Below are 25,840 nucleotides of genomic sequence, written 5' to 3'. Positions count from 1 at the left end.
CGTCAGTCGAACGTAGACTACACAAATGTCAAGAAGGTTCTTGATGATGTTCTCCCCGGCTACGTCAAATCTGGAGGCACCTTCACCAGGCCTATTCGTAAGTACGGCAAGCACGTGTTCTCCCACAACACGACGTTCTGCTGCGTCAAGCAGCCGCCTGGCGGTCAGAAGGGTGCCTACTACGCCATCCATCACATGCGGGCGATCGTACGGGACCATCATCAACTACTGCTACCGAGTAGACTCAAAGATTGGGCCGCGAGCGTGTCGGCAATCCAGGACGCGGACATCAGACAAGAATTCTTTCGCATCCAGTCGGAGTTTGCGGAAATCATCCATCAAGATGTCCTTCGTACCTCGGGGCAGTTCTACCTCAGAAATCAACCATCCAACAGTGACATCGACACAATCCTACAAATGCAGGCTGACAACGCCCGTGGTTTCATGACTCCCACGATAGACGGCGGCTTCATCCACGCTCCGGTCCCTTGAGTCGAGTCGAAAGCAGTGATGCTGTGTCTAGTTCTGAAACATCGATTGGCTCATGTTGTAATTAAACTTTAATGAACTTGTAGTATGTCTCTTTGGTTTCGAGAGTCCTTCAACTTAGATGTAATCGATGCTATTAATGTCTTGCTTTTCTCTTCCGATCGTTCTGTTGCATACTTATATATTGCTGATGTATTGTCTGTGAATTGGTACTAATGTTTCGTTCGGCTACTGCATAGCGATGCCGTGGTATGTCGTGTACAAGGGTAAGGTTCCCGGAGTCTACGACGACTGGGAGGAGTGTCGGAGTCAGGTTCACCGATTCAGCGGTACCAGTTACAAAGGGTACGCCACTAGGGTCGAGGCCGAATCTAGATACGCCCGCTATCTAGCGGGAGAGGGGAGGGAGCGTTGGAGGAACCGGATGAAGACGAGTTTCATCGTGACGATGCTCATCGTGATGACCGCAGCTCTCTTCTATGTGATGGTAGTTTAGATGATCGATATCGACTTGTAATGTGAAGACAAACTCGCGGTCTCGAGACTTGTAATATAATGATTCATACTTATACATTTTGTTCGGTCTTTTCAATTCGGAGACTAATATGATGAATTGTATTCGGAGACTAAAATGATGAATTGTATTCAGAGACTAATCTTTTATTGTATTCGATGAATCTGTTGTTGATGTGTGCTGTCTATATTTTGTCCAATTATACATTTTGTAACCTGTGCAAAAAACAGAAAATTAAAAAATAAAAATAAAACTAATATTCATACTAATGGCGCATCACATCATAGTGCGCCATTAGTATGCCAAAGGATACTAATGGCGCATCACTAAACAGTGCGCCATTAGTATGCCGAAGTTACTAATGGCGCATCCATCTGTAGTGCGCCATTAGTATGCCAAAGCACCTGGGTATACATGGCCCCTGGGAGGCATACTAATGGCGCACTGTTGTATATACTAATGGCGCATCCGGGGTTCGCCATTAGTACTAATGGCGCACCAGTGGTGCGCCATTAGTAAAATATACTAATGGCGTGCTACTAATGGCGCACCACTGATGCGCCATTAATGGCCAGATTAGGTGCGCCATTAGTAGCCCTTTTTCTAGTAGTGAATGGTGGGCGATGCGGCCGGAGGTGGTTGCCGTCCACATTTATATGATGGGACAGTTTTGGCAACTACCCGTGACACGTGCTGCCCCACGCGCGGGCGGCTTCACGCGTGCACGAAAGGCCGCCGTATACAAACAAATACGTATACGGCCGGGCATACGATCCTATATGACGACCAACACGCCCGAAACCAAGGAAGCGTGCACCCGCCGTCCCTCGTGCGCCCTTAAGGCCAGCCCATGTGAGGGGCGGGAAGCCCCTTTCGTTTTTCCTTTTTATTTTTTTCTGTTTTCTATTTTTCCTTTTGAAAGTAATTCAGGATTTCTACAAAGTTGCAAATTGCGAAAAAATGTTCGCATTCCAAAGTTCTTCATGGCTTGAAAAAATGTTCAGGACATGATAAATCTCACAGATTCAAAAAATGTTCGTGATTTCAGAAAGTGTTCATATGTTAAAAAAATGTTCATGAATTTTTAGTAAATGTTCAAAATATTTTGAAAAATGTATGAATTTTTCAAAAATGTTCATGAATTCGTAAAAGATATTAGGAAATTTTAAAAATGTTCACAATTTCAAAAATATATTTCTGAATTTGGAAAATTTTCCTGATTTCAAGAACAGTTCATCGTTTTAAAAATTGTTCCTGAATTCAAAATATGTTTATGTTTTTCTTAAGAAAGCGTGAATTTTAAATTTTTTCGCAATTTCTTAATATTACGAATATTTTTTGAAGTTGATGAAAAAATATAATTCATGAACATTTTTTAAACGATGTATGTAAAATTCTTCGGAAGCTTCAGCAAACATATATAACAGTTACCATGTAACACAGTGGAATAATCATAGGTAGTAGAGCATTAGTTACCAGTTAATAATAGTTGCAATCCATCATAAGCAATAGTACCTAGATATGAGTAGATATAGGTACGGTAATACACGACAAGTACTTGCAAACAAGAGCTAACATAATAAGTTCATTTCACATTGATACATGGCCCACCCCAGTTCTAAATGAGGTGGATGGTGATCATCATCCTCAAGCCATGGCGACGGGTGTTCGCAACACTGAGTAGGATGGCCTGTCCTACCCGAAGATTCTTGGCACGAAGGAACTTCTTTCCACCCTGCCCTGCTCAAGACAGTGCGACCGCCCGTGTCCACTGCATAGGCACAGCTGGTGATGGAGCCCGTTCTGGTAAGGCGTAGTCCAGCAGCCATGCCTTCTTCGTCCGGGTCGATGCCACAGCTATCAAGTAACCTCTTAGGTAATTTCTGAAAACAGTTGACATGATATATGATCATGTCACGTGCAATTATCAACAAAGCATACACTTCAAGACACATATATCATTGGATTCAACACTGAGCATATATATCATCACATCACTACACTATACGCCAAGCATCAAATTACTACAGTAATTAGGCATATCATTAGATTACTGCGTACACTAAGCATATCATCGCATATTACTACACTACATGCATGTCATAAAATTCTTCACTAAATGAATTCTAAACTAGGCCTCTCATCACAGTACTACAACATGCATATCATATGAACTACTACACTAACTAAGCATGCATATCATGTAATTACCACACTAAGTAACATACCATGATATGCCGTTTAACATTCGTCCTTGTGAGGCGGGTCACGAATGGCTTCCCTAGGTAGTCTTCACGTAGCGGAAGCATGTCCCAAAGGTTGCCGATTTCCTCGTCGCCCAGTCTGAGTCCTTGGGCATACAGGTATTCAACAAGTGGGTTCTCATCATCATCTGAATCGTCATCATCAGAATCAGCACCATCTTCCTCCTCATGAACTTCATCCTCACTATCCGGAATCAAATTTAGATAGATAACAGAAATCCTGGGCCTATCTGTTCTGAAGGAGAACCTGATCAATTCACCCCCACTAAGACGCATGCGGGCGATGAAACGATCCCAATCATCTCCTCCTATCTGGGTTATCTTTCGCCCCTTCTCGACCTGCATAGTGTATGGGCCCCCAAGAGCGTCGAAGGTCACGGTGTCTCCGATGAACTCATTGAATGCCAATCTCACATTGCATGGTACGATCTGTGTAAGATAAAAACAAATAACAGACACAATACATTAGTGGAAATAGCAAAAAAAAGAATGTACTGTCAGAAGGTTCATATAAATTGTTACCGCTGCAACAACAATAGAAGGCTGGAAGTAGATGCCGAACAGAGTGGCAGTAGAAAGGCTGGTCCGACACCGTGAGTTGCAGCGTCCACATGGTGCTTCCTCCATTCTACACAGAACATGTTGAACTCTAAGTTGAATTGTACATAGTACAATACAAAGATCATACATATAATAAATCATAGTGATAACCTATACTGGCAATGGCCAATCAATCTATTTACTATCATCTACGTAATAAAGCAATGCCAATGACAATGGCAATGCCCGTCTCATCTAAACCTGGGAATAGTTCGGCATCCAAACTAAAACCAGTCCAATCCACGGCACACATCAAAACCAAACCAATCCAGATATTTTCATTTAGAATCTAGACCAAACCGAACTATACATGCTCGTCATCCAACCCAGTCCAAACCGTTTTCAACTTTTGGATTGAATCCAAAGGTTCAAACCATAGAAACCAAATCAAGATCCAACCCAAAAACTAAGTTTCAGTCCAAACCAATCGGCTCAGATCCGCCTCCGTAGGGAGACGCGGTTGGGGAAGGGAAGAAGAGGGGAGATCTCACGTACTTGCCGGAGTTGGCGGCGGCCGCGCACCGGCAGCGAAGAGAGGGGTCGTCGGGAGATGGCGGCGGCGGCGGCGCTGGTTGAGAAGGGGAGAAAGAAAGATGTGGGGTGGTCGAGACGGGGAGAAAGAAAAATGTGGTACATGTGGTGGCGCGGTTGTGTGGATGACAAGGGGACCCACTTGTGAGACCGATAGCAATTGATGGCAAACCGCAGGAGGTGCACGACCGCGTGCACTTGTGAGACCGATAGTACTCTGTTTTTTGCTCTCTTTTTTTCATGTCAGAAGTGTTTTAAGCATTTTATCGTTGCATGCCCGTGGGTGGTTACAGAATGGAATACGAACAGCACGAGCCCCACGACCCCCACGATCACGATAACGACGAGCGCCTCCCTCACGCGACGAACCGCCTCCCCCAGAACTCAAAAAGGCACCTTCTCCTCCATTCCTCCCTCATTATGCGAACCACGTCCATCTACTCCAGAAACTGCAACCACCGTCTCTGTCTCAAAACCGCCGTCGCTGGAGAAGGGCAATGGCGGATGAGCCGTCTACCAAGCGTCACTGTGGCGAGACGTCCGACCAGAGCATCAAGCAGGAAGAGCAGAGCATCAACGAAGACGACGTTCAGGTCCCCGGTGAGAAGCGCGACTACACCACCAAACTTGACAAGGTGGAACTCCACGGCAAAGAGACGCTGGAGGTCGTCTGCACCAGCAATCCAGACACTGCCGATGAAATGCTCACCAGGCTCTTCATGAAAGCCGTCGGCAGGTATCCTAGATTCGTCGGCGTTGATGTGGAGTATACCAGGGATGACGAACCTCCGCAGTACGCAGCAGTTCTGCAGTTATGCGTGGATGAACTCTGCCTGGTCTACCACATCGCTGCGGCCACAAAATGGTGAGCCATCCTACTCATATACCCTAGTTTCTCAACTACATCTACTAGTGTATATTGTGAAGTGCACGCACTAGTGTGGTTTCTCAAGTACATGGACTGGCATAGATTTTTACCCTGATGCACTGGATTAGTATCTTAAAATCTTGCACCAGATTAATCACCAAACTTGATATACTAGTGTAGTTTCTGATCTAGATGCATCAGTGTTGTGTCTACCGCCTGTGGATGCATTAGTGATATTTTCTGAAGTTGATGCACTGGACTAGATGTATTAGTGTTGTGTCTACTAGTGTAGTTTCTGATATTGATGCATTAGTGTCATGTCTACCGGTGTGGATGCACTGGACTAGATGTATTAAAAGTTGTTTCTGAAGTTGATGTAGTGAAGTAGTTTGCTGTAGTGTTATTTTCAACTGTATGATCCAAAAAGAGAAATAACATCATGTACTTCATGCATTCATCTTCAAAATGTCTCTCCCCTTGAAGGCCCAAGCGCCTCAAGAGCTTCCTCTAGGAGAAGAAGTTGTTCACCTTTGCCGGTTTCAGCATTCATAATGACAAAGAGATGCTGAAGATGTCTGGTTTGGAGATCAATCCCGAAAAGTACATCGACATTCAGAAAAACTATAGAGTTCCATATGCCGGCAGAAAGAAGCAGTACGACTCCTTGGCTGATGTTGCAGCCAGCGTCATCCACCCATTTTACCAAAACATGAAGAAGAAGATCAACAGGACCGAAGACCATAAACTGTGGGGGATCAGCCCGCTGCCAGACTACCTCATCGAGTACGCAGCGAAGGATGCGTACGCCACCTACAAGGCTTGGAAGATAATAGACAACATCAAATCGGGTGTGGAAATTTCAGAAGCACAGGAGGCTGACCCCTACTACCACTGCCACTACGCGGCATGAAGAGAGATCAAAGTCTGCCTTCAAGTTGCTAGCGCAGTGTCCTTTTATGATATCTATGTTTCTTTGTTGTTCGATGTGTCTGAACTTATGTCCTATGGTGTGTCTGAACTTATGTTGTGCGGTGGTTGATCTGCCGTTTATCTTAAGAGTTTGCTGCTACTCTGGTTTAGTGTTCCAAGTTGTTAATACTATTTTGGTGATGCATGATAAGCCTTGTACAATGCTTGATGCGTACGGTGGTGCTTAAAAAAAAACAGGGTTTTTCTGAAGCACTGGTGCCTATTTCTACAGGAGAGACGCCTAGTTATGCGTCTACCCTGTACAAATAAGCACCTGTGCTTAAGAAAAGCCTGGTTTATGACTATAGTAGTTATAGCTTGGCATGATTATGTTTAGTGTATAACTCAGCATGATTATAGCTTCACAAAATTAAACCATGCAAATGATTGCCGATTCCACCTATTGCCAAATCAAGCTTTGTACTGATGATGCATTAGATATTGCTATAAGTAGAGGATGCTCATGATTGCCAAAAGTACCTATTTCCACTTTCTGATAAGAACTAAACGTGTATGAAATGATGCTAAAAGTAGAGCATGAGCATGAGCATTTATCAATTGATGATCAATTGATGCAACCTATTTGTGTTTGAATGGGCTCAATAAAGCTGGTGCTGGTTTATGCTCTCTGCGTGACCGTGATGGAAACGAAGACACTTGGTTGGCTATGGTCTTGCTGTCAAATTTAAGTTTCAGTTCTTTAAGACTCTTTGTTTTTGCTGCTTCCTCGGGATTGACTAGCTTTCTCGGGTGTCCACGTGCTCTCTTCCTTTTTGGGGAGTTGGGTGCACCACTATTGGGGGAGTTGGGTGCACCAGTATCCTTCTGGGAGTTGGATGTGTCGGGTTCGTTGGAACCATCAGGATTGTTTACTAATTGCACGTCGTCTTCTGAACCATCAGGTAGAACTGCTTGCTGGGCATCGTACACCTCCTTCTGTATAAGAGAGAGTGCTGCGTTAGTTCTAATCATGAGACTTATGAAATAAATGATATATTCTTGATGTAGCACTAACCGTTATGGGGAACTTATATGATTCGAGACGAAGCGCGTTGCAATTTGAATGCAGTAAGGCTGTACATATTTTCCACCTGAAAATATCTATCCTTGCCTATATTTGATAACCGACACTTATGTCAGCATAGCTTTCAAGCTAAACAAAGTACAAATGTTAATTAGGCATTCAATTACCTGGTTGAAAATATCGGTCATTTCATCCCCGTTCCATGACAACATGTACGGCAGTGTCCAAACCGCACAGGAAGTCCTGCGATGTTTAGTTAAAGATCAGTAATCTTATTCGTGTAGGCAAATAATAATTTATGAGGCCATGCCTACCCATCGGTCTGTTGTGGTATGTTCTCATAGCGTTTTTTTGTCCATTCGGCAAAATTGATGTTCTTAGCTGGTGATATCAACCCATTCTTGACAGCTTCGTCGATGCAGAACTGAATCGAGTCCACCTAGGGTACGACGAGTTATACATAGGGTTACGGTACTTTGGGAGCTCATGTGCCATGCGGATCAAAAGAGGCAGCAAGAGAACACTTACAAGAGAATCTTCCTTGGTCTTGTCGCAATGATAATTCATGGAGTTCAGAGTCTGAATTTATTTTTTGTCAAAATTAAACATCATTAGCATCCAATGGTTTTGGTGTACATTCAGTGGGACATGCACCTGCAGTAAAATTTGGGTTGGGTTGAGAACTGAAATTTGTCGTGTACAGTGTGTACATAAACTATGAAACTGAGGAAAACATGTACCTTTCGGCGCCCTACAAATTTTTCTACTACACGAGCTAACCATGAGGCTGCACGTCCAACAGGAACCACCCCCTTCATTTGTAACAGCTTTTCGGTTTCTTCAGGGGATATGATTGAGGTAGTATCATTCTCAATTTGGCTAATGCGAGCATATGCCATAATAACCTGCCAAATTTTCATTCATACAATAATAAGAAAGTTGTTGCAGTAATGATGTAGACTAGAGTATAATGGGCTTACATCACCATAAATGTATTCCTCGTCCAAATTTCGCTTCAGTTTTTCTGCTGTGAGGGTAATGTCTCCGATTCTAGCTATTTCAACAGGGTCGTATGTTCCGAGGATGTAAACGGCTGTCTCTATGTCCTCATCCGTGAACTTGTAATCATTACCAAAGACAGGCTTCATCGGAGTTAATTCTAGATTCTCATTGTTTTCCGTCACATGTCTTGCACGTGGTGTAGTCCAAGTCCCTGCCGTGAATTGGATAGCCCTAGGAGTTCCTGTCAGTGATGAATTGCACACATTGACTTGATCCTACAAAGAACAAAGGTAGTTCATCATTAGTTTGTTACTTTTAGATATTAACGTGTTGGGCCATAAAGATCACCTGCACGCCTCCTTTCTGTGACACTGATTGTCGGTTGCTTCTAAATTCGTATTTTAATTCCTGTAACAATGCAAACAATAATGAACATGCAGGAACATATTCATACAAAATACAAAATGCATAGTATGACATACATGTAGTTCCCTCCTTAAGTCTTTAATTTCGTCCTCGGCCTTCGACAACCTAGGATTAGTGCCAGTTTTAGACTTCATGTCGATCAAGTCTTCAACTAGCGTCTGGTATTTGACATCAAATCTGTGCTCAATTTCCATTAACTTCCTGCCTACCTTCTTTTCATGATCAGCTAAGCGTGCATTCATGGCTTCAACTACCATGTCAATCTGTGTAAACCAAATAAAACCCCGTTGATAACAATAGCTAAATGAATGAGGTTCCATGACACCTATTTGTGATATTGCAAAAACAAATAGTCTTTGGAGTACATACTTGCTGGCTACTAAATTGCTGTCCTTGTGATGGTGCTCGATACGAATCATGTTGATGCACATGTTCATCATTTTTTCTTGGAAAATAATTAGAATTCTCAGACGGTCGTTGAGGAGCACAAATTTCCATGACAGCCTTTTTTATAAAATATAATGAACCATTAGTACCAAATAAAAAGTCGGGTATAGAAAGTTCAATTGTAGATAGGTACCAGCCCGTTATGAAGACCTCCTTTGTCGTAAGCATCGCTTCTTAAAGTAGCCGTCGTTTCGTCCCATCGTGCGATCAATGGTGGGGGTCTAGAAGCATACATCAATCGGTCACTACGCACGTGCTCCCAGTATCAATACTACACAATAAATTAGTTCATCACCATACAGATATGCAACAGAACAATAATTAAAGGACATTAAGTAGTGATCTAGCACTAACCTGGAGCAGAATTAGATTTCCTTGTAGATTTACGTGATCTCGAGTTCTAAACTTGTGAACGGACTTGAAGAAGTGATTAAGTGTGAAACATCCCCAGTTAAATTTCCGAAGGTTTTGAAGATCTGTAACAAGGTTGAGATATTTCGAGTCCACATACTATTGTGCTATTGGTGCTAGTACAGTACCAATTGCGTACAGAATGAACCGTCTCAGGAAATCGCCGTCTGGGGCTTTGGAAGCTCGGATCGCCATTTCAAGGTCAGAAATCAAAATTTGCCCATTGTTTGCATAGGCGGTAAACAATTCTGTGTCGGTTTGCATTTCCAGATGTGGCTCTATATCCTCCCCTTCTATCGGAATGCCAAATATACACTGCACGTCCTCTTTTGTTATAGGAATTGGCGTTTTTCCGATGGTAATGGATTGGGTGTCCATATCTATGCTCTTGGCTAGTCTAACCAACATTATGCGCCGTAGAGTCACTTCATGCATCTGGGTTAGACCGCCAAGACTGGTTTCTGATATGATGTACTTTTTGTGGTCTGGTGACAACAGTTTCATGGTTTTTCCGAACCTTGTCTGTGAGCATACTAACTTCATATGACCATGCTTTTCACCGAGTTCTTGTTACATGCCATTAAATTATACTGAGTACACATGAATTATGTGTATGAAACGATTGTACACAAACAGTCAATTACTTACCGCATCAGTAATTTCGGAGATGGGCTTTTCTCCATTATGAAGGTTCGTATCTGAAACTGACATTGCTGGCTCCTATGCAATGATAAAATCCGGCTCAATTAATCTGAACAAAATTGGAAAATGTATAACAAAATTAGCAGCGAATTAATTTTAACAAAATTAACTGGGTCATTTAACATATGATCCACTTATGGGTTTAAGCAGAGAACCTATTTGGGTGCAAAACCTATGAGGGTTCAACTACTAAAGGAGCGGCCGACCACGATTATAAAGAGTTACGATCAGGTAATACCTTCTCTCGGAGACGGTGCCGCCGAGTAGATGGCGGCGGTTAGTGCGTCGCAAACTATAAGTGCCGGTATAGCGCGGTCGACGGCGCAAAGGAAAAACGGCGCGTCCACGCGAGGAGGAGGCGGCGAGAAGAACACTGACGTCCGACCCCTCAGATCACGTTGGCGGTGGGCGGCGAGTGGTGGCCGCCGACTCCTGTATTCTGTGGGCGACCGGCGTCACCGATCTGATCTTGCAGCAGTCGTGGGAGGTGCGGACGGCCCGGGTGGTTAGAATGCGGAGCTGTAATCGCGGGATTTAGGGAGGGGTGGGCCGCGTGAGTTATGTGAGATTTGGATAAATGATATAAAAAAATAAGAAAATCTTGTCAACTCGTTTAGGGGTATAGGGGTTTAGGGTTATTAGGGTTTAGGGGTTTAGGGTTTAGGGTTTAGTGGGGGGGGGGGTTAGGGTTATCAGGGTTCAGGGTTTAGGGTTTAGTCGGGGGGGGGTAGGGTTATCAGGGTTTAGGGTTTAGTGTTGACATGCAAGCCCGGAAATGCGTGTGTTAGAGATCGTACTTGCGTGTACATGTACTAATGATCCCAAACTTTCTTAATGGGATCCCATGACGACATAGAGAATGCATGCATAATGGTTTCCATGTGGGGCAAAATTTTGAATGTTGTTACGGTTTAGTGGGGGGGTTAGGGTTATCAGGGTTTAGGGTTTAAGGGTTTTAGGGTCGCCGGAACTATGTTTGTCTTACAGTGGACGTAGCACACACACCGGACATTGGTGGAGCGTTCGTCTACAATGGATTCCCTCCGGTAGCATCGATCCGGTCCGTTGACTGGCTCGGCCGACAAACTTCGTCCCACATAGAGCATGCATCCATCCACTGGACCGGATCGATGTTGGGTTGGTTTCATACAGGTGAGGAACCCAGCTAGTGCTTTCGGGGTGTTGACATGCTAGGCCGGAAATGCGCGTGTCAGAGATCGTACTTGCGTGTATAATCCCAAACTTTCTTCATGGCATCCCATGACCCCATAGAGAATGCATGCATAATGGTTTCCATGTGGGGCAAAATTTTGAATGTTTTTACGGTTTAGTGTGGGGGGGGGGGGGGTTAGGGTTATCAGTGTTTATGATTTTAGGGTTGACGGAACTATGTTTGTCTTACAGTGGACCTATCACACACACCGGACATAGGTCGAGCGTTGGTCTACAATGGAATCCCTCCGGTAGCATCGATCTGGCCCGTCGACTGGCTCGACCGACATACTTCGTGCCACATAGAGCATGCATCCATCCACTGAACCGGATCGATGTTGGGTTGGTTTACATGTACATGTACAGGGACCGGAAATGCGCGTGTCAGAGATCGTACTTGCGTGTACATGTACTAATGATCCCAAACTTTCATCATGGCATCCCATGACCCCATAGAGAATTCATGCATAATGGTTTCCATGTGGGGCAAAATTTTGAATGTTTTTTACGGTTTTGTGTGTGTGTGTGGTGGGGGGGATGTTTAGGGTTCAGGGTACATGCCACATTGTTCACATTGTCCAATTAACACTTTGTATAGATTTCTTGGGTACAAAATGAACGAAATGATGCAACTAATCTGAACGTAACGTTTGGCATGTATCCAACCAAGTAGCCACTATTCCTCAAAAAATAACCAGTTAGCCACTAATTGCGCCAAACATATCACGTAATAAATGGGTTGACAATTATTTCTTGAAATTCGTGGAAGGAATTTATTGCTCTTCCTTTTTTAGAGAACAATAAGTTACAAATTTTATTTTGGAAACAAGAAATCAGTTTTCAATTTTATTTGTCCTTTCCAATAGATTTCAAATGAGCTTTTCCTTGGTCTGGTCATACAAGGCATTAAGCACACATGACATTACTTATATAGAAGCTGACTGAAATAATTTGTTAACAACTACTAACGACTGATGATCAACAAGTAAACAAATCCCACAACAATTATTGAAAAATAAAATCCCGCGGCCATCAGATTTGCGTGCTTCTTCAGATCGATCAACTGCCTTAAGTTCTGGTTGATCTTCTTCAATTCCACCTTGAGTTCCGCATCCGCCACCATCGGAGGAACATTGGCATAGCCCTTATTATCCACCGCCGATGGCAGATCTACCTCTAGGGTTGCCCCGTGCCTCAAATCAATGAAGCCATTCGTTTGAAGCCTCTCAACGTATTCATCCAGCCACTCAAAATGCTTGCATGTTTTCAGGTTCTGAAAAAGGGAAGGGAAACCCTAAATACCAATTCCGAGGAAATATAAATAAATCTGGGGTCAGAATTCATAGCAAAAAGACACAACAGAACATAGATTTAACCTTCCCCGCTTCTGGTTTGCTCTCGCATTTCACAAATTCCCGCCCATGGTTTCCATTCTTCTCCGATATGGTTGTCAAACGCTTCAGTTACGCGATGCGTGGGCAGTCGGGGCATCTGGTCATCGGTAGTGAACCATACCGCGGCCATGATGACGGAGAGGCCGAACTGGACATGGACATCTCTCGTCTCTCACCGTCTGCTGGCGATGGCAGGCTTCGTCGCCGGAGAAGAATAACAATTTGGTGGGGCAAGGGAAAGGGAGGCAATGGTGGGCCGCGGGTTGGCACGGGCACGGCGATGGCTCGGGCTTGTGTGATATGTGGTTGGACCCGCGGTCAGTGCACATGTTTTGGAAGCCCCGAAAAGATCGTGCTCCTTAAAAAAATTGCATCAAAGCGCATTACTTCAAAATAACTAATTATCCCTACAATCACGGATATATACCTTCCCATTCTACCGCATATCAACCCTATCCTAACCACCCCCATCTACCTTGTTTCTCCTCACATAGCCGTCGCCGGGATCGCGCCATCGCTTCTGAAGCGACCACGCCGACGCCGGATTAAAAAGGTCTCCTCCACGGCTCCTCCCATCTTCGATTGCAGTGCTGATTATTTTTTCCATTGATTCGACCAAGAAGTCATTTCCGAAGAGATTAGAAAATAAAGCCTTTGCCATAGTTGAGTAGTTCTGGTGTAATTGGAGTACAGGATGTCATGCAAGAGCTTTTTGATTGATAGTTTGTAGTAGTTGTTCGTACGAACTGGTTATGAATATATTTTCTCGGTGGTATTGTTAGGAATTAGTTGGATGAGGTTGCGGATACAATTTTCATACTATGGGTATATGTGTTGTTGTAGGGATCATGGTCTCAGAGGCGCATAACAACCATGCGGAGTACGACAAGTCTTTGCATGAAGCGCGCCGGGAGATCGACTTGAAGGTGCAAAAGGATCGCGCTGAGGTAGATAAGAAACTCAAAAAAGAACGTTGATACGTGGACAGGATGGTAAAGGAGGAGCGTGAGGAGTTTTCCTGTAAGATGGCGAAGATGCGTCTTGAGATTGAAGAAAAGTATAAGCGGGACTGTGAGGACATGGAAAAAAAGTTTTTCCTTGGCTACAAGGAAATGCATCAAACGTTGCAGAAGGACCGGAAGCTTGTGGACAGTATTATACAGACAGAGCGAGTCAGGATGGATGCCTATGTGTTGCAGGCACGTTCGGATATGGACAGCAAGCTGCTACAGGAGCGGTCGGACATGGATTATAAGGCCATGCTGGAGAAGGTCCGTTTGGAAGGACATATGTTAGAAGCCCGTGCGATCTCACGGCCACCCCGACAACATGTCTTCAATTTTTCTCCCCCTGTAAGTATTTCGCACCGATTGTATATATTAAGGACCTTAGTATTCTATGATACAAACATCTTCAATTTGTGGCAACCTTATGTCGGCGATTGTATGTAGGCTAAGCATCATGAGACGGCACAGTCGCCATCCACTCGAGGAAGTGCGATAGAGTCACCCGTTCAATGCCACATCACTCCACCCCAACAACATATCTTCAATTCTCCCCTTGTAAGTACCTCCCAACGATGCCATACCCAAGATATGGTATGACCTTTTAAAATTTGTGTGTAAACCCACTGTCGACGTTTCATATGCAGGATAAGAAACGTGGGATGGCAGAGTCCCCAGTCACACCACATGAAGGATACATTCCACATAACAAGGTGAGAAGGTTTGAGATGGCACAGTCCCCAGTCACTCGACATGAAGGATACATTCCACAAAAGCAGGTAACAACACCGCAATTTTGCTATGCACATAAAAAATTATGTTTGCTCCTTTACTCATTTAATGTATTAACTCTGATGTGAGATACTAGGTGCTGGTCATGGAATTTATTGTTAGTAGGGATGATGAGATGTCACATGTCCCGAGAGCATACTTTGATGAACACCCGGCAGAAGTCCGAATTTTTGAAACCCTCAAAGTGACCTACGATCTCATTATGAGTGAAATGAGAGATACATTTGGTTGCAAAATGGGAGCAGAACTGTACTACTTCTTACCCGAGTCTGCGTGGAAGCTGCCAGAAGGAATGTTCTTGATTGCAGGACCAGATGATGTAGAAAAAATGCTTTCTGATCTGAATGGCAGCAAGAAATGTCACCTGTACATTGTGTATAATAGAACTACGGGTCGTTATCCCGAGCATGACTTTGATCCAGAGGTTCAAATTTTACATGTTACATGCATCTAGTTTATGGCTACGTCATTTTTAAGTTCTTCCTAATACAATTCCTATGGTTTTCTACAGGAAGTGAGAATCCAAGAAATGGAGGGTCTTGCTAGAGAGTTGGCGGAGAAAGAACAAGAACAACTTCAGTTGTATGGTTACATTGATGTTAAAGAGAAAAAGATTGAAGCACATGGGTCGTCGCCAAGCCCGACGCAATCTCCAACGTCGCAACGCAAGAGGTCACTGGATTTTGGCAGTGCAGAAGACCATATGGAGCAGGCTCAATTGTTTTTCAACCAGTTTAAGCTTCAAACCAGGATTATTTTGTTGCAAACAAACTTTTTTTTTTCTGTTTCACACTATGTTCGCAATTATGGTACAATTTATTCATGAGACAATTCTTTGAACAATAATGCATGAGTTTTATGATCAATCATACAGTTGTTTCTGAGTTGTTTGTGAGATGGCATTGCATCTAAAGAAGTTTCCATCTATAAAACTTGTAAAAAATCATTGATGTTGTCTTTGTTGAAACTGTTTTTTCGTGCCTTTCATCTACACGTGTAATCATTATAGCCTACAAAACCATGCAACATCGCAAAACAATTTCCAGTTGGCATGCATGCTTGTCATGTTGGTACAAGGGTTTCAAAAAAATTTTGGGTCCATTTCAAGCATGCCGAAAAAATCCGTCTTCCCAGATGGAACATCCCCTGCTACCCGAACGGCTAAGTTGAATGACACCAATTTTTTCCATCAAGCGTGCAAGCACACCCCCGTGGGCCGCGTAAAATCTGAGCTAACCCCAAAACTTGCTGGTTTTGACGTCAAATAAGATAGAAATATCAAGGGAAGAAGATAGAAATAGCAAGCAAAACACAGATAACCAACAACATATCAAATAGACGGGTAGAAATCATAACATAGTTCGGATAGATAAAGTTCACGGTAGAACCAACAACATGATTTGCTCTTAATAGAAATATTTAAAAGATAAAAAACTTGCCCTAACACGCTAAGGCAAGACAAGCTGACGAGACCGGGCCTTCACCACCATCTTCACTGCGCCTCCTCTCCAGTGCTCCTCTCCATCCCGTCCTCGCCGATGTAGTAGGGGAGGGTGTGCATACCGTCGCGGGTGGGGAAGACGCAGTCGAAGTTTGTGAAGATGTTGTGGGTTGTGAATGCGATGAATTCGCATCCACACCAAAACATCTTGCCGAGGAGGTAGTACGCATCAAATCTGTTGGTGAAGGTGACGGTGAGCCCTATCGGCGGAGACCAGGAGTTTGGACGCACTTCATGCAGTCGGAACATCACCGGCGAGCCCGCCGGGAGGTGGGCGAAGCCCGCACGGAGGAACCACTAGGCAAAGCCCCTTGCACCCCTCCAGCGTGAGAACGCCCACACGCGAAGTGTGCTCTCCACGACGACGCCGGCCGGATACTGTCTCTCCGGCACGGTCGGTGGGAGCCGGTAGGTGGGGCCGTTGTACTGCATCCTCGCGGCTCGCTCAGAGAGTGCTCTGGGTTTGGGGAAGAAGAGAAGGGCGGCGCAAATGGATGTGTGCAGAAGGTGAGGGCTGGTGGTTTAAATAGGGAAAGGGGAAGGGAAGGGAACCGACCGCGCTTACGTTCAAACTAGCCGCGTCGAACGATCCATATGCCACTTTAATTGCCACGTTGAATAGATGCGGGTGGATCAAAAAAGTGTGAAACCAAGGTTTTAATTGCCACGTTGAATCGAAAAGTGTGAAAACAAGGTTTTAATCGCCTCGCTCGCATGCATGCACGTCCGCCACCCGCGCATGCAAACCCACGTCGCCGCCCTTCCCATGCATGCAGGCCTCAGGCGCAGACAACGAGATGGCCCAACGGTCCATCCAGCGACCCAGCAGGTGAGGCTGGCATGGGACGGCCCACCCGAATTAGGCCCAAGCGAGCTTCGCACCGGGCACATCCCAGGGGTGCAGGGAGTTTAGTCCGACCTCGCCGAGCGAGGGGAGCTAGCACCAGTTTATATAGCGCACTGAGCTTTCCCTCTCAAGTTCCTTTCTAAAGCGGGTAGCACATTGCCTAACCGTCTCCGTCCCTGCCCTGTGGGGCCTACTTGCTACCTGTTTTCACAATCTGGCGGGCCTCTGCATCCTGGCCCAATAAATGATGGGGTTACTAGTCGTATGCAGGCCGTTGAATTGTGAAAGCGGGCAAGTAGGCGGGCTTTTTTTGCACCGGCCCGATTACTTTTGTACACTGGGGGTATACATGTATTGTACGTGGGCGATTCGTTTTTCCTTGTCACGTGCGGCGGTCGTGGGCGTGGGCGGCGGCGGTCGAGGGCTAGCCACGCGGCGCACGAAAACTTCCAAAAACGTCACATCCTATAAAGAGGGAGGGGAACCACCACCGGCCGCATCTCCCCCACCTTTTCCCCCAAATCGGCTCACCCCCTCTCTCCTTGCCGCATCGTCTCCCCCTCATCTCCATCGCCCCGCCACTGCACGTACTCGCTCAACTCCACCGCCTCCCTCTCTCCGGTGGGTTCTCTTAGGCTTCGATGGCGCAAGGTGGTGGCGCTGCCGCCACTGCGCACGGAGTTGCGGTCGAGGTCGCGAACACCGCGGTAGATGCCGTCCAAGAAGTGGCCGCCGTCGGCGGTGCGGAAGATGCTGCACCCGCAGTCGCTGGATCGGTCGCTGCGGCGGCGGATCTGGTGGAGCAGGGGGTGGTGGGCTCGGAATCCGTCGTGCCGGACCTGCTGGTGACGGCGTCTGGCGGCGCACTGGATGCAGGTGCGGAGGCGAGCGACAAGCAGGTGGTGGATGTGGTAATCCTTCTCGTTCCCCTCCTCTCTTAGTTGTAGTTGTTAAGCAGAAGATTTAGTAGATAGGGTTTTTATTGTAGATTTGTGATTGAATGCGGCACCCCTTTCTGATTTGTGATTTAATGAGAGTTAGGTTTTTTATATTAGTATCTGGATTGCCTCATGTGCTCAGATTTTGTTATATGCTGTATATGTTGTTAGATTTGTTTTGCATATTCCCTCAGTGGGCCACGGCAGGGGCTGAGCCGCCACCCAGTGTATCTATTAAAGTTGATATTGTACAAATGAGGTTAAAATCCTACTTTGTTCATTTGATGTACCACTATGTACATTACATGAGCCAGATGAAGTAAATGCAATTACTTGTTGTCAACCAATGTACTACCTCCATTAATTGGCAGACCTGAGCACTCACAAAATTATTGTTGGTGCCCAGTCTGGCATTACAGTTTGAAGGACCACAGTCAGCATGATCTAAAATTTTAGCTTGACCAAGCTATCATTGTAGAATGCTTGACCTTTGGATAATTTTAGGTCAAAGTAACATTTTAGGTTATTAGAAGCACATTGCAGATTGCTTGACCTTTGTATACTATGTTATATGTAGTTAGTAGTATAATTGAATTAATTACTTGTATTGCAGAAAGAGGAAGCTGCTGGCAAAAGGAGGAAGCTGGACATCGCTGGGTTCGACGACCCGTCTGAGTCTGACGACGACGATGAGGTAACCCGAAGTTGTTTTTGGTGTGTTTATTAATCTGTGTGAGATGTTGTTCGTTGATGATGCCCTATATGAATGCCTCTAAATTGGAATGTTATATAGTTTATTCATTGATATCACAAAGTTGTGTTGTTTGGTCATTAATTAGCTCTAAATGGCATATTTGTGGTCTTTGATCATGAAACCTTATCTGAATGCACATAAATGGAAATATTGTGTTGTTTGTCCATTGAATTATTCTAAAATGGAAAGTTTTGTTGTACTTTCAATTAATTCCTCTAAAAGTTGTGTTGTTTGTGCATTAATTAGCTGTAAATGGGATATGTGTGATGTTTTTTCATGAAACCATATATGAATGCATATAAATGGAACTATTCTGTTGTTTGTCCATTAAAATCTTCTAAATGGAACTATTCTGTTGTTTGTGCATTAATTAGCTGTAAATGGGCTATTATGTTTGTTTGTTCATTAACGGGCAAGTAAATGGCAATTATTTGATGTTTGTTAATTACATTACTCTAAATGGGAAGTATGTATTTATGCAAATCATTTGTATGTGCAGTACAACTCTGGAGATGAGGTGGAAGAGTGCAACCACAAGTCCTTCATTGAGCATGAATCCAACAAGATCAAGGAGAAGGGGAAGGCGGCGTACTACAAGGGGGGCAAGTTCAGGTGCCCATACTGCACCACTAAGCCAATTCCCAAGGATGGGCTGTATGAGCACCTTATGTCGCATGCACGCGCTGTAGCGACGAGTGGGACGACGTGAAGATCAGGGCAGAGCATGCAGCCCTCCTAAAGGCTATGGGTCCCATCTAGTCACCCTCTATGAAGCTGGTAGTGCTACTCATCATCAATATAGTTGATGATGTTTAACTTTTGCGCTAGTATGGTTGTGAACTGTGAATCTGGAAGGTGGAAGTGTTTGTGAACTGTTAAGTAGTATGGCAGACTCTTAAGTAGTATGGCAGACTCTTAAGTATGGCAGAGACTTAATTAATCTAGTATGTCTCTGAAGTATATCAACTGTCTAGATGCAGGTCAGCTATGCTTTGTTGCAGTGTTCATATTCTGATGCTGCAATGATCACAGTAGGTGCTTCAATGTTGCTTGACTGATGAGACATGCTGCATACAGTGGGCATGTGCTTGGTAATGCTAGGTTTTGTTCAAGGTGAATTTTTCGACCACCTCCAAATCACCTCAATTTTGGCACACATGATCTCTTGCACAAACAATGCTAGGTTTCCAAGGTTTTGTATTTTTTTGAATTTTTTTGAATTTATAATGCCCTCTAGACTGACTGCTGAAAACATCTGTCTATGCCTCAAGGGGGCATTGTAAAATACTTTTTTCCAAAAATTTCTTTCATAGACATGTTTGGCACATGTGTGTCACCATGTACAGGAAAATTGGGGTGATTTGGAGGTGGTGGAAAAATTCACCTTTTTTCAAAAACTGGCTTAAGTTAAGACCAAATGGTCCCTCCGGATAGAGGGCATTTTTTCGACCACCTCCAAATCACCTCAATTCTGGCACACATGATCTCTTGCACAAACAATGCTAGGTTTCCAAGGTTTTTTATTTTTTTGAATTTTTTTGAATTTATAATGCCCTCTAGACTGACTGCTGAAAACATCGGTCTATGCCTCAAGGGGGCATTGTAAAATAATTTTTTTCAAAAATTTCTTTCATAGACATGTTTGGCACATGTGTGTCACCATGTACAGGAAAATTGGGGTGATTTGGAGGTGGTGGAAAAATTCACCTTTTTTCAAAAACTGGCTTAAGTAAATGGTCCCTACGGAATGCGGGCATTTTTTCGACCACCTCCAAATCACCTCAATTTTGGCACACATGATCTCTTGCACAAACAATGCTAGGTTTCCAAGATTTTGTATTTTTTTGAATTTTTTTGAATTTCTAATGCCCTCTAGACTGACTGCTGAAAACATCGGTCTATGCCTCAAGGGGGCATTGTAAAATACTTTTTTCCAAAAATTTCTTTCATACACATGTTTGGCACATGTGTGTCACCATGTACAGGAAAATTGGGGTGATTTGGAGGTGGTGGAAAAATTCACCTTTTTTCAAAAACTGGCTTAAGTAAATGGTCCCTACGGAATGCGGGCATTTTTTCGACCACCTCCAAATCACCTCAATTTTGGCACACATGATCTCTTGCACAAACAATGCTAGGTTTCCAAGGTTTTGTATTTTTTTGAATTTTTTTGAATTTCTAATGCCCTCTAGACTGACTGCTGAAAACATCGGTCTATGCCTCAAGGGGGCATTGTAAAATACTTTTTTCCAAAAATTTCTTTCATAGACATGTTTGGCACATGTGTGTCATCATGTACAGGAAAATTGGGGTGATTTGGAGGTGGTGGAAAAATTCACCTTTTTTCAAAAACTGGCTTAAGTTAGACCAAATGGTCCCTCCGGAATGCGGGCATTTTTTCGACCACCTCCAAATCACCTCAATTCTGGCACACATGATCTCTTGCACAAACAATGCTAGGTTTCCAAGGTTTCGTATTTTTTTGAATTTATAATGCCCTCTAGACTAACTGTTGAAAACATCGGTCTATGCCTCAAGGGGGCATTGTAAAATAATTTTTTTCAAAAATTTCTTTCATAGACATGTTTGGCACATGTGTGTCACCATGTACAGGAAAATTGGGGTGATTTGGAGGTGGTGTAAAAATTCACCTTTTTTCAAAAACTGGCTTAAGTTAAAAGACCAAATGGTCCCTCCGGAATGCGGGCATTTTTTCGACCACCTCCAAATCACCTCAATTTTGGCACACATGATCTCTTGCACAAACAATGCTAGGTTTCCAAGGTTTTGTATTTTTTTGAATTTTTTTGAATTTATAATGCCCTCTAGACTGACTGCTGAAAACATCGGTCTATGCCTCAAGGGGGCATTGTAAAATACTTTTTTCCAAACATTTCTTTCATAGACATGTTTGGCACATGTGTGTCACCATGTACAGGAAAATTTGGGTGATTTGGAGGTGGTGGAAAAATTCATCTTTTTTCAAAAACTGGCTTAAGTTAGACCAAATGGTCCCTCCGGAATGCGGGCATTTTTTCGACCACCTCCAAATCACCTCAATTCTGGCACACATGATCTCTTGCACAAACAATGCTAGGTTTCCAAGGTTTTGTATTTTTTTGAATTTTTTTGAATTTATAATGCCCTCTAGACTGACTGCTGAAAACATCGGTCTATGCCTCAAGGGGGCATTATAAAATATTTTTTTTCAAAAATTTCTTTCATAGACATGTTTGGCACCTGTGTGTCATCATGTACAGGAAAATTGGGGTGATTTGGAGGTGGTGGAAAAATTCACCTTTTTTCAAAAACTGGCTTAAGTTACTACTTCACTTTAGACCCGGCATATTGTATGTATCCTTCGCCCTTATTTTAAGTTCAGAGAATCCGCCTTCACCCTTCGGAGAAAACATGGTGGCCGGAGACAAGGTATGTAGATTAATAGAGTAGCTCTTACTTTTTGAATAGACCAAATGGTCCCTCCGGAATGCGGGCATTTTTTCGACCACCTCCAAATCACCTCAATTTTGGCACACATGATCTCTTGCACAAACAATGCTAGGTTTCCAAGGTTTTGTATTTTTTGTATTTTTTTTGAATTTATAATGCCCTCTAGACTGACTGCTGAAAACATCGGTCTATGCCTCAAGGGGGCATTGTAAAATACTTTTTTCCAAAAATTTCTTTCATAGACATGTTTGGCACATGTGTGTCACCATGTACAAGAAAATTTGGGTGATTTGGAGGAGGTGATTTGGGTGATTTGGAGGAGGTGGTGGGCAATGTCAGTTCGAAAACTCTAGAGATACTTCCTCAACCAATGATGCGACCCAGGGACCTTCATGCAAAAACTAGGCACCTGCATGCAAGAGTCGGGGACCTGCATGTGAATAGTGATTCATCAAGGCCTTGACAGCTGCTGGCACAGCGGCTGCCGCCCGATTTGCATGCAGCGAAGATGAACGTGCATGCAGGTTTCTCAAATATTTCCAAGCACACCCTACTGGGCTGGGTGGCATAAAACTCTACCTCACCGGCGTTGGTACTTTATATTTTCCATGCAATATATTGAATGAAACAGAAATATCTTGTCTTTCTCTTATACCATAAACATATATGATATATCTCTTCAGTTCAACATCCTTTGTTCCAAGTTCTTACTCAACTTTTGGGCTCTTAATGTGAACGGTAAAACATTACCGTGGAATTTCCTGATGTTATCATGGCGGGAAGACGATCCACTCCCTGTACTTTGGTAACACCCACATCTTGAAAAGAGTCGAAGCCGACTGTAGCCTTTTATTAGAAAATGGAAATGCTCATCGTCTGTATCTTCGTTCCGTGGTGGCTACCAGATTATGGAATCAGTTGTCTGATACTCCCTCCGTCCGGAAATACTTGTCGGAGAAATGGATGTTTCTAGCTAAAATATGTCTAGATACATCAATTTCTCCGACAAGTATTTCCGGACTGAGGGAGTACAATTTAATGTAGCATGCTTGCTATTTATGTAATACTCGTATCACAGTAGCTGGCTTTTGGTTGAGTGAGCAAAAAACATCCTGCAGTTCTGAACTTCTGAATACTATTCCTTGTGCTGCAGTGACATTGCGTTTCAGCGAGTGCAGTGGACTTCGACCAACTGGGTCTGTTTGCTTCAAGATGAGGAGTCTGGCAAAGTTTCATATCAATGGTAAGGAGCTGGACGTTGGCACTGGATTGTGTGTGTCCATGGCTCCTTCTGCAGCCACTGCTGCAGCAGCATCAGGTTGAAAACAACGGATGCCGCGAACGAGTGAAGTTGCTGCAGAAGAAGGCAAGCTGCATGACCAAGCTGCCCGCACCATTCCCATCACCCTACTAAACTCCGCCTGGTGGATCTAGCCTGGCCTGGAAAGAGACACTGGCCAACAGGATTCCTAGCAACATCAGGAGGATCAGGTATTTGCGCTTGCCATCATCTAGAGCATTGTTTGGTAGTACAGCACCGTAGTGGGCTCTGTTCATCTACCATGTCATACGAATTGGCATGCCTCTGTTTTCTACTTTTTTGTTGCTTCACCAAAAACTTTCAGAAGAACCTCATTTATGGAACTTTGTAGTCTAGAATCAAAGCCTGTGCCATCCACCTCCTCGTACAGTCAGCATTGCATGATCTAGTCTAGAATCAAACCGTTGGTTGATTGGATAGAACCTTAAAGATTGCACACATATGATACTGTTGGTTGTCCTTACATCGCATGGTCTCAATTTTGTCTCTGGTAAGCTTGATTTATAGTTGGAGCAATCGGTATTTTCCTTCCAACGTTATGTATGTTCCCCTCTCCTTCCCTCTTTTATCTCTCGTAAGGTTGATTTATTGTTGGAGCAGTCGGTTGCCACCTTCAACATAACAGTAGTGTGCTGCATCTATATAGCCACTATAATAAAGGGCGTTCTCCTTGTCCAACGGTGCCCTGTGTGGTGTGTGCTATGCTGGCTGAGAAACTTTCCATACGAGGCTGTTGCGGCAATAAGTGAAGCTAACCATATTGTATGTAATCCTATCCATGCAATTTTTAAGGTAATATATAATCTTTTCATGCTTATTGGTATCGCTTTTCCCTGGAAATTAATAACTATATTTATAGCTTTCTTCAAAGTGCCACTTGCCTTGGTGAGTGGGTGCAAGTACAAGCGTGGGTCGTGTTGTCGCTCCAAAAGGTCACCATAGTTACCAGGCAGCAAGCCTGGTAAGCCATCTCAAAAAACAACAAAAAGTCACCGGAAAACGCTTCCTTCCAACCGACTTATTTCTCGCTCGCGTAAATCTCCTCGCGCACCGTCCGATCGCGAGAGATCCGACGGACCCGGTGTAGCGCACGACGCGAGCTGACAAGGATGCGTCTATCGGGTCGGGTTATCTCACCCGCACCCCTTCCCTCACCCCTACCCGCATTGCAACATTTTGAAGGAAATATGCCCTAGAGACAATAATAAAGTATTATATATTTCCTTATATCATGATAAATGTTTATTATTCATGCTAGAATTGTATTAACCAGGAAACATAATACATGTGTGAATACATAGACAAACAGAGTGTCACTAGTATGCCTCTACTTGACTAGCTCGTTAATCAAAGATGGTTATGTTTTCTAGCCATAGACATAAGTTGTCATTTGATTAACGAGATCACCTCATTAGGAGAATGACCTGATTGACTTGACCCATTCCGTTAGCTTAGCACTCGATCGTTTAGTATGTTGCTATTACTTTCTTCATGACTTATACATGTTCCTCTGACTATGAGATTATGCAACTCCCGTTTACCGGAGGAACACTTTGTGTGCTACCAAACGTCACAACGTAAATGGGTGATTATAAAGGTCCTCTACAGGTGTCTCCAAAGGTACTTGTTGGGTTGGCGTATTTCGAGATTAGGATTTGTCACTCCAATTGTCGGAGAGGTATCTCTGGGCCCACTCGGTAATGCACATCACTATAAGCCTTGCAAGCATTGTGACTAAAGAGACTTGCCGGTAACGAGATTGAACTAGGTATCGAGATACCGACGATCGAATCTCGGGCAAGTAACATACCGATGACAAAGGGAACAACGTATGTTGTTATGCGGTCTGACCGATAAATATCTTCGTAGAATATGTGGGAGCCAATATGGGCATCCAGGTCCCACTATTGGTTATTGACCGAAGACGTGTCTTGGTCATGTCTACATAGTTCTCGTACCCGTAGGGTCCGCACGCTTAAAGTTACGATGACAGTTTTATTGTGAGTTTATGTATGTTGATGTACCGAAGGAGTTCGGAGTCCCGGATGAGATCGGGGACATGACGAGGAGTCTCGAAATGGTCGAGACGTAAAGATCGATATATTGGACGACTATATTCGGACTTCGGAAAGGTTCCGAGTGATTCGGGTATTTTTCGGAGTACCGGAGAGTTACGGGAATACGTATTGGGCCTTATTGGGCCATACGGGAAAGAAGGAAAAGGGCCTCAAGGGTGGCCGCACCCCTCCCCTTGGTCTGGTCCGAATTGGACTAGGGAAGGGGGGCGCCCCCTTCCTTCCTTCTCTTTTTCCCTTCCTCTTTTCCTATTCCATGGGAGGTGGAATCCTACTAGGACTAGGGAGTCCTAGTAGGACTCCAC

General features: G+C 44.0%; 1 protein-coding gene across 1 annotated transcript; it reads left to right on the top strand.

Moving 5' to 3' along the window:
- Positions 1 to 4,895: 4,895 nt before the first annotated feature.
- Positions 4,896 to 6,176, top strand: LOC141040603 (uncharacterized). Its single transcript, XM_073506714.1, has 2 exons — positions 4,896 to 5,263; positions 5,810 to 6,176. The coding sequence occupies exons 1-2, from the start codon at positions 4,896 to 4,898 to the stop codon at positions 6,174 to 6,176; spliced, it is 735 nt and encodes a 244-aa protein (XP_073362815.1).
- The last annotated feature ends 19,664 nt before the right edge of the window (positions 6,177 to 25,840 follow it).

This window comes from Aegilops tauschii, chromosome 2, assembly GCF_002575655.3.
Source record: "Aegilops tauschii subsp. strangulata cultivar AL8/78 chromosome 2, Aet v6.0, whole genome shotgun sequence".
In the NCBI taxonomy this organism is placed as follows: Eukaryota; Viridiplantae; Streptophyta; class Magnoliopsida; order Poales; family Poaceae; genus Aegilops; species Aegilops tauschii.
This window is presented reverse-complemented; position numbering and strand designations above follow the sequence as displayed.

Bases quoted from the DNA above. Each gene is read 5' to 3' on its own strand.
- LOC141040603 (XM_073506714.1), top strand. From the start codon at position 4,896: ATGGCGGATGAGCCGTCTACCAAGCGTCACTGTGGCGAGACGTCCGAC. The intron at 5,264-5,809 runs GTGAGCCATCCT...TGCCGGTTTCAG, and splicing joins ATCGCTGCGGCCACAAAATG to CATTCATAATGACAAAGAGA.